A 12,447-nucleotide genomic window follows, 5' to 3' on the forward strand; every position below is an offset into this window, starting at 1 on the left:
AACTTTGTATGACACGTGTGCTCTTTTATGATTGATTGATGTACATACTAAGTTCTATGTAATCTGAAGTTCCCATTCTTAAGATATGGCCTAATTACCATAAATTATCAATTATGCAAATGTAAAAATTAAAACTAGAAGTTACGTCAGCAAGCCTTATAGGACACGAGTGCAGCTTTGTTATGGTTGATGTTTGTACCAAATGATGTATGATCTGAAGTATGTTTTCTGAAGAGATGGCTTAATTACCAAATTCGTTAGTTATGCAAATGACTCATTAAAACTACAAGCTACGTAAAGAAACTTTACGGGATGAATGCGCCTTATTATGGTTGCTGTATGTACTAAGTTATATAGAATTTGAAGTTTGAAGTCTTAAGATAAAGCCAAATTACTACAAAATCAATAATTATGCAAATAACTACTCATTAATATTGATAAATTGATGTTTACCAAACACATTAATTTCTTACAATAAGCATAAGGTCTTATTAGAATTGATGCAGTAGTTTTTGAGACATTGTCAGTGTATCGGGTTCATAGAGACAGACAGACACAGAGACAGACAAACAACCAGACAGACAGACAGACAACAGACAGACAGACAGACAGACAGACAGACAGACAGACAGACAGACAGACAGACATACATACATACATACATACATACATACATACATACATACATACATACAGACAGACATCCAAAACTATAACATAACATTATGGAAGGTAAAAACCTTCAAACTTCGTCTTGGTGTATTAAAATAGCATTGATGTATTTAAATAGGTCAGGAAATGTAAGATTCGACCTTGAAAATTTGCGAGGTCATCCATGGTCATTGTAATCGATAGACGTCTAGCAGACATTCACTACAAGTTACAGCTGTCAAACAGACAATCTCATCTTTCAAATTTGACTCACCAATCAGGTCAACTTTGACCTATGACGTCACAAGTTAAGGAGCAGTTCCAATGTAAAACATGAGTCTATCTTCTCGATGTTTGTAATGCTCAGTAGTTTATTTTAAATTATTTTTTTTTTGCTTCGATCACTTTTTAATTTACCTTTTTTACAGCGTTGTTTGCCAATAAAACAGCCATTTCATTTCGTATGACACCGCCCCTCCCCCTGTAAATATTGGGTCAACTAGTTGAAAATGTTATTTTAGATGCGGCGTGCGCACAAGAGTAAGCTTTTGACTTTTCTTAAGAGCTTTGATGCAAAGTGCACAAGTTCAAATTTAAAGTTAGAACAGAATTAGATGATAATTGAAAACAGTGTAGAACTAGGTATATTGGTTGGCAATGGCGTCTTCAGATACAGCTAGATGTTTCTGGTACGCCAGTGAGTGTCGGATTTTATTAATTCTTCATGGCTTCAGCGGTGACCTCTTGACATTATCAAGTTTACATATATACACCAGTCGGACCCAGAGTCTCCTCTTTACGTAGACGAGCTGTAACTCGTCAAAGTACACGTTGTGACATGAGAAAGAAGAAAGAGCCCGAGACGCTTTGAGTCGAATAGCTTTACAATACCAAGAATAGGGTACAATAAGGAAGGATAGAAGGGGGTGTGATAGACACGGTTTGGGGTGGGGTAGGGGTGCTGGGGTGTTTTGATGAGGTCATGTTCTTAAACATTTTTTCTTTTAATTTACTTTCAGATGTGTGGAGAATTGGGATTACGGTCAGTCATCCTGCACAGACGAATTACGACGAACGGGAAATTCAAATATGTCAGTCGATACGAATTTACTAAACTAGGGGACAAAATACAAAGGGGTTTTGAACTGCTAAGACACATACGTGAACTGAGGCCTGTGAAGGGTATATCATCGTATGTAGCCTTGTATACACCCATATACGTTTACAACACATGTACATAGTAACAGAGAGGATATTTTATATTTTTGAGATATATGAAGACAACGGTATAATGATAAACGTTGTGTATGAGGGTAACTTCGATTGACCAAGGATTGTGCTTTCAGATACAGCGGTTGCCCTGCTGGAGATAGCCGTGATACGGTCTTTGGGGCGAGCGTGTAATCCACAAGCGAACGTCGTGCTCTGAGTTCGATTGGTTAAAAAACAGTACAGTATATGTAAAAGTGAACCCCACCTAGTGTCTTGATATCATTAAGGGAGGATAGAAGTTGTTCTAACACGTTCTCATCTAGCTGTAAAAGGCAACAGCCGTTCTTGTACACAGGGGGCTTTGTACCCCGTATATTACTGTCCTGTCCACTCATCCAAGCACTAAACAATGTCTGATCTAATCCATAGTGACAACTCACCACAACAACTGTACTTGTTGATGAAAAGTAGTATTTCTTTCTACAACCAGCAGTGATACTCCCCGCTTCAACCAGCTGCAGAGGACATTGCAATGTTGGCAACTTTCGAGTAATTTCATCGGTAGCTGTTTCTATATTCTGAGGCCAAGCAAGACATACGCAGTGATTTCTAGTCACGGGAACAATAGTGAGGATGCTGCAAACATATGTTACAGAATTCTCGGAAATCAGAGAATATTTTCTGCTGACGCAGTCGAAGTGGTCAAATATATATGCTGTATGTGAACTAGGAGTCGCTGTAAAGAGGAAAGTATTTTACGACGATGGCACAATTTGTATGTTGAAATGCAGTTGGTGTATTTATGTTGGTTCTCTGAGATTCAAATAAGAATCTGGGGTTATAAAATTTATTTTAAAAAACCAGTCTCGATAGAACAAGGAAAACATTACCACCAGTAATTAGACCCTATATATATATACAGCTAAAATGATGAAGGCTTGGTGTTTCCTTGATGTGACACCCTCATACAGCTTCTAAATGCAAAAGAAACAACTATAGGTGCCGTGCACAGTGGGGGATGTAGAAGCAGTCACGTTGATATGTTGATAATCAGTCAAAAAATAAACAATTGCAGCCATGAAAATCGACAAGTCCACGTGTACTGTTGTCATTAGAAGCCTGTTTTTACTGCACTGTGAAAGAATAGCAGTGTTTATCAGTGTTCAATGTGATTGGGCAAAGGATCCTGCTGTGTTTATTGTGTCTCTGTTATTGTTAGTCTAGAGATGAAATATGTCTAGCTCTGTGTCAAAAGCATAATGTCCCATGAGTGAAACACCAAGCCGACATCATTTTTATCTATAATTAACGTTGCCACTCCATTGTGCAGGCCTTACATAGATACACCATGGATGTTAGACGATTTGTGAGTTATAGGGACACTCTGATCCAGTCGAAATTTACATTTTCAAAGGTTTTTACAATAGTTAATTTTCGTAGTCATGTAGCAGAATATAGAAGAATCTTGTTCCGACAAGTTTGGCGGGGAACCGATAGCTACCAGAAATCTATGACACCGAGGGTTCAAAGACGATGGCTGGAACAATATAAACTAGCGATATTACTAGCTGAATTTGACGGTCCTAGATACACCGTACTGTTCTACACAGTTCATGTATTATTTTGGCTATATACGTGTGCATCAACATTGATTCACTACATTTTGAAACATATCATGGGTTGCATGTGTCCGTTGAAGCGACTCAGAAGTTAAAGGTGGAAAGTTGGATGGAAAGCTCGCGAGTCAGTTTTTGCCATTTTCTTGCTGTTTTGTTATGGGCTAAAGAAAGGTGATTCTAAATAACACAACCTTGAAAATTTTCCTTCATATGTATATAGTAATACCAACATCTAGAGTCATCTTTATGGTATTTAAATGAGTAAACAAATATCTAGATAGCATTAGCAAGTTTTTGCATGTACGTATTATATCAAGGGTAAATTTTAGGAGCACTGCAAAAAAAACCAAGTCTTCGAATCGCTCTTTCAGTTTATTAAACTGTTATGCTACAGGTCTCCCATTTACTAGTGACGATTCAACATATTTCAGTAAGTACAGTAACGTGTAATTCGTCAGATGGGATAAAAATGAGACAGTAAAAATTTCCGCTCTGGCTCGTGTGCCTTCAGTGTGTTTCCGATAACTCGACCGACCCTGGTTGCGGCCACGACCCTATAATTTTTTTACATGCAAAAAAGTAAAATTATGACAATTTACTTCTATTTCCCTGTAGATTTTATTGCCAAAGTATCTTTGGTTACTTTTTAAAAAATCATTTCAGCCTATAACAGCACAGTCTGTATATTGTGTTTGTCTACTTCTGAATCACATAATTGTCTTCATTTACTTCTTTTTACACCTCACCAACTGTTACAGAATTATTGTGACCAACGAGTATCTTGTCTTTGGGGATCGGAGAAGTAATGGAAAAAAAATAATAAAATGTAAAATAAAATAAAATCCCAACCTACCTACCCAATTTTCTGAAGTCATGTTATCGGAAACAATAATTTTTTTAATTTTGCCTGAGGGAAAACTTGACTTGTATATATTTTGTTTTTAAAAAAATGGTATATTTTGTTTGAGAAAATGGTAGAGTATTACTCTAACTGCACAGAACCAGTAGTGTTGCTAAATATAGAAAACAACATCATCTCCTTAAAAAACCCATAATTGTCACAATTACAAAAATTGCACCTGGTTTTGACCTCAATTGGGGGTTGTTTTGTATAGTACAAATGGAACCCCATTTATTCCCACGATCTTTCCTAAATGATATATTTAGCAGCCAAATCACAGAATGGCGTGATTTGGACGTTCAATAATAAACGCTTCGATGCTTTTGAAATGAATAGAATAGAATAAAGAAAATAAAAGACAGAATCAATGCTATTGAAAATAAAGCAATAGAATAAAAGACCCAAGTCTATGGATGAGTTGCTTAGTTAAATAAAAGATCGGAACAACAACAGATCAAGTTCTCAACATCTCTTTGCCAAACTTTTATCTCATGTTCCCCTTTCCTTTTTTGCGAATTGAATCTGGGAATGAATGGGCTCCCAGGAGTCGTTAAGGCGGGTCATTTTGTATGAGAACAAACGGAACAAACGAAGAGAGAAAGTGTTATTTAGTTCACATTAACTCCTTGTTTATTGTTGCCACAATACAAAAAGTCAGCCCCCTGTTTGTGTTGATGCGATCAATGTCTCGGGGGGTACTAAGCATGGGTCTCACACTTGTTTGGAACGAAATGAGCTTTATGGGCGTATAACCGTACTCTATGCGGGTATTTATATATGGAAATCCCACTGACTGAGAAGTAAGGTAGACAATTAAGCCGGATATCAAGTTCTCAAGATCTTTCTCAAGATCTCAGACACAATACTATCACGCCTGCGCATAAACGATATATTTGAAAGATGTACTGAACAACACGTCTTTTTTTGCAAAAGAAAAAAGGAAAAGGGCATAGGCCGCTGTTATCATGATGCTTTTCGATCTTCTGAAAAGGAAAGGTTTTTTTTTTTGGTTTTTTTTAGAAAAATGCCCCAGGCTCAGCTTCTGTAGATCGAGATATGACACACATTTTAAGTATCCCTATGACAGGTCGCTACCATTCCTGCAAATTACACCTTTCACAAATACAACGTGCTCACATGGCGGCAACCTATTTTGTTTAGCATTTTTTTCCAGTGAATAAATGTTATTTAAACATGTAATCATTTGGAACATAGCAAAACCTACTTTTCGGTGTTGACCGAAACTTACAAGAAATGCTTCACTGGTTTGAAGAGGGATACCTACAAGAGAAACAAAGATATCGGCAGAAGAGTTTTTTTTTTGGCTTTAATTGGACACCATATGGTAGCTTAATATAAAGCGTTGGGTATTCGGCTGAACAATGTTTTTTTGGCAGAAGAACATTGTCTGTTGAGCCTGTTTAATGATCCAGATGGCCAAGTCTACAATGTATGAGCTCGGGTGTCGGGTATTGCATCGTCTCTGGCCGTCGGTGAAGACCAACACTCAAAAATGTGTATTGTTCAAAAAGAATGGGAATGCGATGGACAAGCTCAGTCAAACGACACGGAGACAGATGGATGGTCTTGAATAAAATGAACCGTGCCTTTTTTTTTAAATCAAATTTTAATCAGACTGCACACGTTGTGTATTCCCATCACTCCAGGCTTAAATACTTGTTATAACCTTTGCACTCTGTTTTATAAAAGAAAATGTTAACTATAATTACAGAAATTCCGACTGTCAAAGGCTGTGTTGTGTCAAGGTTGAGATCGAAATTAAAGACATATCGTCCATGCGGGATCACCGTGGGACAAAGAAGACTCAGAAATCTTGCTCATGTAGCCCAGACTCTTTCTCGCAAACCCAGAAGCATAATTCCCCCGCTGACGAAACGAAATGGTGCCCGTAAAGAGGGTCGTGGTTTTACAACGATGTCAACAAGCCATTCTGCGCTTATAACCCACCGTGTAATATGTAACTTATTATTGAGTATGTCCATTTCATGGTCGCATGTGCATTTATTTTCCTTTATTACCAGAAAGAAACTTTACTGAAATAAGATGAAAGTTTTTAAAAAGAACCCTTAACTCGTAGAGAGTATTTTGCTCATTTTCGCCTTGTTTTACAATGTTTTAATTGTAATGTAAATTAAATATTATATTCGAGATGTTATTATTGCTAAGAGAGGTTGTAAGTGTATTAAGTTCATTTTTACCTCTCGTAAGGGTACGGGAGGTATTAAAAGGGGAATATCTGTGTGTGTGTCTGTCTGTCTGTCTGTCTGTCTGTCTGTCTGTCTGTCTGTCTGTCTGTGTCATCATTTTCTAAAAATCGGTTGGCTCAATTGTAATGAAATTTGGGATATATAATCTTTAGGGTAATAGCTAGACCTGATTAGGTTTTAAGCCAGATCTGTTAATGTTTAATTAGAGAAATTTGCATATTAATGAAATCAACTTATTACACAATATCTTAAGACTGCATTCTTCAATTTCAATATAATTTAGTATATTCGTTAAACATAACAACATACATTTGTCCTATAAAATTCGTTGATGTATCTTAGAGCGTTAATGAATAATTTGCATAATTAATTAAGAATACATACTTCAAATTCAACATAACTTAGTACATACATTAACCATAAGAAAATACACATGTCCTATCAAGTTTGTTGATGCACCATACAGTGTTAATAAATAATTTGCATAATTAATGATTTTCGGTAATTAGGCTATATCTTAAGAATACATACTTCAATTCCAATATAATTCAGTACACACGTTAACCATAACAATCGCATATGTCCTGTAAAGTTTGTTGGTGTACCTTTCAGTGTTAATGAATAATTTGCATAATTAATGATTCTTGGTAATTAGGCTATATCTTACGACTGCATGCTTCAATTTCAATACAATTCAGTACATACATTAACCATAACAAATTGTGTATGTCCAATAAAGTTAGTTGATGTACCTTACAGTGTTAATGAATAATTTGCATAATTAATGATTTTCGGTAATTAGGCTATATCTTAAGACTGCATTAAGTAGTATCATACACTCTTACATACATTAACCTAAGAAAGCACGCTTGTCCAAAAAACAAAGCCTGTTACCATAGTTTTTTTTATTTTAATGAGTTATTTGCATAATTAGTGATTCCCTTACGGGAGGCATTCAGTTTAAATCTGGTTTAATATGAAGCATGCATGCATTCATTTTCTTCTCTCTTGGAAATTCGTTTTTTGGTACATCACGTGGTACGTCCGGCTCAGTGAATTTATCAAAAATTGACAGCCGATTTTCTGTTTCTCTAAACTTAAAATTGATAATTTCACTGGCCGGAATGTACACTAATACTCTAGATCAAATATCTTAAACTTATTTGAAAATAAATTAAATTAAATTAAAATCATTACGAAATTGAATTTTAAAAAAGGATACTTTTTAATGAAACTAATTTAAACCATAAACCCTATACGAAAGGGTATCTTTAATGGAAAAGTTCAGTCAGCCATATTTCTGCCTTTAGTAAACTCGACAATGTATTGATTACTGATGCCAACTTACGTGCGATTTTGGCGGGGATTTTGGTTACTAAAATAACACCCAGTAAATCAACTTTGAAATCTTGTAAAGAACTTAGAGTCCGAGGTCATAGAACTTCCGTGTGTTCAGCCATTTTTGGGATTTCTTGCAAGGAATTGTGGGAAACCCCTTCAGAAAACGACATCATTGTTACCACAATCATCTGTTTTAGAGACGTTTATCGCCCGAAATCGTATGTATAAGTAGTAAACAATGTAAGTGTACTAAAGGCAGAAATAAGTCTGACTGGACTTCTGCTTTAATAAACAGAACTATCGTGAGAGTGTATTTGTTCGAGACAATTTCCGACGATATGAAGGCAGACAGGTGATAATTTTTACCATGGCGTGAGGAGCATGTTTTCAAAATACATTACACTGATTTAATAAGGCATGATTTAATGCCACATATAAGAACCACGATAGACAAGAATGATATAGTAGAGATTTGGCATTAAAAAAAAACACGATGGCCTTAAACTGAGTTTGTAACCCTGGTCTTGAACGTCCATTGATTTGAATTATGTAGTCTGCTTTATTGATTTGAATCATGTGTGCTCATTTATTTGAATCACGTAGTCTGCGCAATGATGTGAATCATGTAGTCTGCTCATTGATTTGAATCATGTAGTCTGTTCATTGATTTGAATCATGTCGTCTGCTCATTGATTTGAATCGCGTAGTCTGCACATTGATGTGAATCATGTAGTCTGCTCATTGATTTGAATCATGTCGTCTGCTCATTGATTTGAATCATGTCGTCTGCTCATTGATTTGAATCATGTAGTCTGCTCATTGATTTGAACCATGTAGTCTGCTCATTGATTTGAATCATGTCGTCTGCTCATTTGCTTGAGAGTAATCAACGACAATAATGATATTATCAGCCACATTAACCACAGCCGAGAATGTTATAACTTTGGCCAATCGAAATAAATTTTATGGTTCTATTATCACAACTTTCGAGAATATGTAGGTTGCCATTGAATGTTTTCTATTTTTCATTGTTTGGGGTCATCATGGATGGTTTTTCAATTTCTGTTATTTTATTTAAAAATTCATGACATTCTTGCCCTCTTTTGAGACAATTTACTCAAACTACAAACAAAAGTCAATGTCAACACTTGGTATGGTTGGATAATCGAAACACATAGTTTTATTTGTTTGGCCTCGTTTAATTTATTTTCACACGAGACTACGCAAAGTGTTATACGTACTGAAGCTCTCACCGGTAATTATGTAAATATTTTGATTACGTCATTTATTTACTTTATATCTGACAGTTTGGAGTAGTGCTCGTATCTTGCAATGATTCAATATGATAGAGACATATGATTGTAAGGTGCTGTTGCTGTCCCTTTTGCGGCAGTACCAAACTTTTATTGTCACCCTTTTACGGCATTCAGTATTGTTGATAGGTCATTCTTTTTAATTAAAATTGTCACGAATATCATCTTGTACTACGCTTAATTAAAGTGGCCGTATATATGGACGATAAATAGATATTTATTTTGGACTGTTTAATTCATAAAGCAACTCTACTGGATGATTTTATACTTAGAAAAAATCAATGTCAAAGAACATGTACTAAATTCTTGTTTGTAACTTAAACAATTGCAAAACATTGAAAAAAATGTATAGAATATTTGTTATTGTACGCACAATAGCAAACTTTTACACGACTTTTAGTTTTGTGCAGACACGGACTTGATCGATGCCGCTATTTCACAGTGTTTTTCCAATTGTAAAAAAACCCATATTAGAGTTGTTTTATGAATTAAAAATTCACAAAAAAACCCTACCCATTTGTCATCCATATGGCGGCTTTAATATATTTATTTTTCATGGTGATGAATATTATTCATGTAGATATAGTAGATCAGATGGATGTAAAAAGTTGTACTTTGTATATACAGTAGCTGTAAGAAATAAGTGATTCTTATAGTGTATGGGGAAAACACCTTTGGCAATTTTAATTTTTACGAAACGAAAATGATGTAAATTAAAATCAAATATATTGAATGCATCATTTGTGTACTTCTCATCTCTTATTTATTACAACGAGTAACACTGAAGTAAATCACTTTCTCTATGTGCTACACTCATTTACAACGAGTAACACTGAAGTAAACACTTTCTCTATGTTCTACACTCGTTTGAAACATTCATATTACAACGAGTAACACTGAAGTAAAGCACTTTTTCTATGTGCTACACCTGTTTATATAGCATTCATATCAATTGTAAATGTATACTCTTTCAACTGGTTTATTTCCAAGCCTAGCATGTGGCCTTTCTAATGTGGTCAATTAGCAAATGAAACTATACTTTTGCACTTGAGAGAGAGAGAGAGAGAGAGAGAGAGAGAGAGAGAGAGAGAGAGAGAGAGAGAGAGAGAGAGAGAGAGAGAGAGAGAGAGAGAGAGAGAGAGAGAGAGAGAGAGAGAGAGAGAGAGAGAGAGAGATTTCATTGGGCATTTTGATTGCGTCATCGATCACAGGTGATAACATTCGGTGACGAAATATGGCGTTTGACATCGACAGAGGCCATGTAAACCAATAACGCAACTTTAAGCACATTCGAGCCAAATGATATTAAAAATATTTGAGCTTTCAAATATAGTCAGAAAGAACAGGAGCTTACACCAGGAAGAAGATACAACGAGTAACACTGAAGTAAAGCACTTTCTCTATGTACTACACTCATTTATAGCATTCATATCAAGTGTACAAGACAGTATACTGTTTCAATTGTATTTTCAAGCCTAGCATGTGGCCTTTATAATGTGGTCAATTAACAAATGAAACAGTGTACTTTTACACTTAACATGGATGCTATAAACGAGTGTGGTACATACAGAAAACGGGTTATGGGTTGGAGTTTGCAGGCAGGGGAGGGGGGGGGGGCGAGGGAAGTCGGAGCCAACATGGTGATAAATATAGTCTAACTTGAAGACCAGTTTGTTTTATGTTTGAAGACAATTTTGGCTTACTTTAAAAAAATGTCTCAAAGAATTTGTTTTCAGAGTTGTAATTATTTATTTTCTTGATATCATATTGTTGGTTAAATATTTTTATTCCTCAGTGGTGTTGCTATGGCAATCCTTAAATTGTACCAGAATTGTTGAAAAAAAAATGTTTGTGTATTGACTTCTGAAACGACTAAAATATTAAATGAAAATAGAAAACAATTAAAAAAATGTTGAGGTGCATCGTGTCTACAAATTGCCTGATCGGTTTACTTACAGGTGAAACTACTCGATAAACATGTGATAACACGTGTACTATACTAGGTCTTCAATGAAATACCCAGACTACGCTTATACAGTACTCACCCGGTATCAAAGGCTGTGGACCGTGACGGAAGAGTCCTCCTGAATTTTCCCACGACATGGAAGTCACGTGGTACCTAACATACTTCCTTGTAGCGCTTGACAACGGTTATAACCTCTTTCGCAAAGTCCCAAATTTTCCAAGTCTCATTTTTCTTTGTACAATTTGAATGTAAACTGTGAAAGTTATATCTCAGATCACTATTATAGTAGTTTGATGTTATATTTGAAGGCGTTAGATAGGTCTGATTTTAAATAGGTGGTGACTTTTGTTTGTTTGTTTGATTGATTAGCTGTACTTATGGTAATACATCTTTTGGAATCGTGTGCAACAGTCGGTAGAAATCTCATGAGAAGTTCGTACAGTAAAAGAATTGATATAAAAGTGACGTCATATTTTGGTACAATCAATTAAAAAACACTATATTTATTCCACTTTCTAAACTGCGCATGCTCTATTCATGTCTAGTCTAGTCACTTCTGCCACTCACAGCGACTGTGTTGGTTCAGATATTCTTCTATGTAAGCCCTAAAACAATTGTGCGGTTCCGATTACACTCAATTTTAGAATAGGCGGGGTAGATAGATTTTTTTTATTTAAAAAAAAGAAAGAAAGAAAAAGATTTTCCCCAAGATGTGTGAGTATGTAGTTCAGGATTCAGGTAGTTATGTTTTCCGTTGTTTTCCATATGGTCTCTGTGTTATTGGTTTCTTCCCATCGGATGTACAGCCATTACAGCTTTGAAGAACAGTTTTATTGTATTTTTAAGTTGATATCGGTTTCCGCATCCACTATTTCTGGCCAGACTTCACAAAATTTCGCAATTTTATGTATATGTTTGTTGCTATAGTAACATGCGTAGCAAAATTAAAATAAAACAAAGTGTCAACAAAAGAACTGTTTTTCCTCACTACATATTGTTTTTTTTGTATTCATAGCACTACATACTCATTTGAAATTAATTGTACTGTCTGAAACATTTTCAATTTTGACCTATGTAGTAGAGGGGGGGGGGGGGTTGAGGGGGCTCTGATGCCTAACTAAAAGAATTAATTTGCTATCCTATATTGAACTGTGATTGATCTTGACCATAAGTTTTGGCGTGTATTGTTAATGTTAATTTGCATTTTGTAGAGAGA

General features: G+C 35.5%; 1 protein-coding gene across 1 annotated transcript in view; it reads left to right on the forward strand.

Moving 5' to 3' along the window:
- The window catches only part of LOC144437589 (uncharacterized), a 33,853-nt gene extending 28,548 nt beyond the window's left edge, over positions 1-5,305 (forward strand). The window contains exon 5 of the mRNA XM_078126557.1: positions 1,671-5,305. Within this exon, the coding sequence (XP_077982683.1) occupies positions 1,671-1,892 (222 nt within the window). The 3' untranslated portion in view covers positions 1,893-5,305. The remainder of the gene's footprint in view (positions 1-1,670) is intronic.
- The last annotated feature ends 7,142 nt before the right edge of the window (positions 5,306-12,447 follow it).

This window comes from Glandiceps talaboti, chromosome 7 (assembly GCF_964340395.1).
Source record: "Glandiceps talaboti chromosome 7, keGlaTala1.1, whole genome shotgun sequence".
In the NCBI taxonomy this organism is placed as follows: domain Eukaryota; kingdom Metazoa; phylum Hemichordata; class Enteropneusta; family Spengelidae; genus Glandiceps; species Glandiceps talaboti.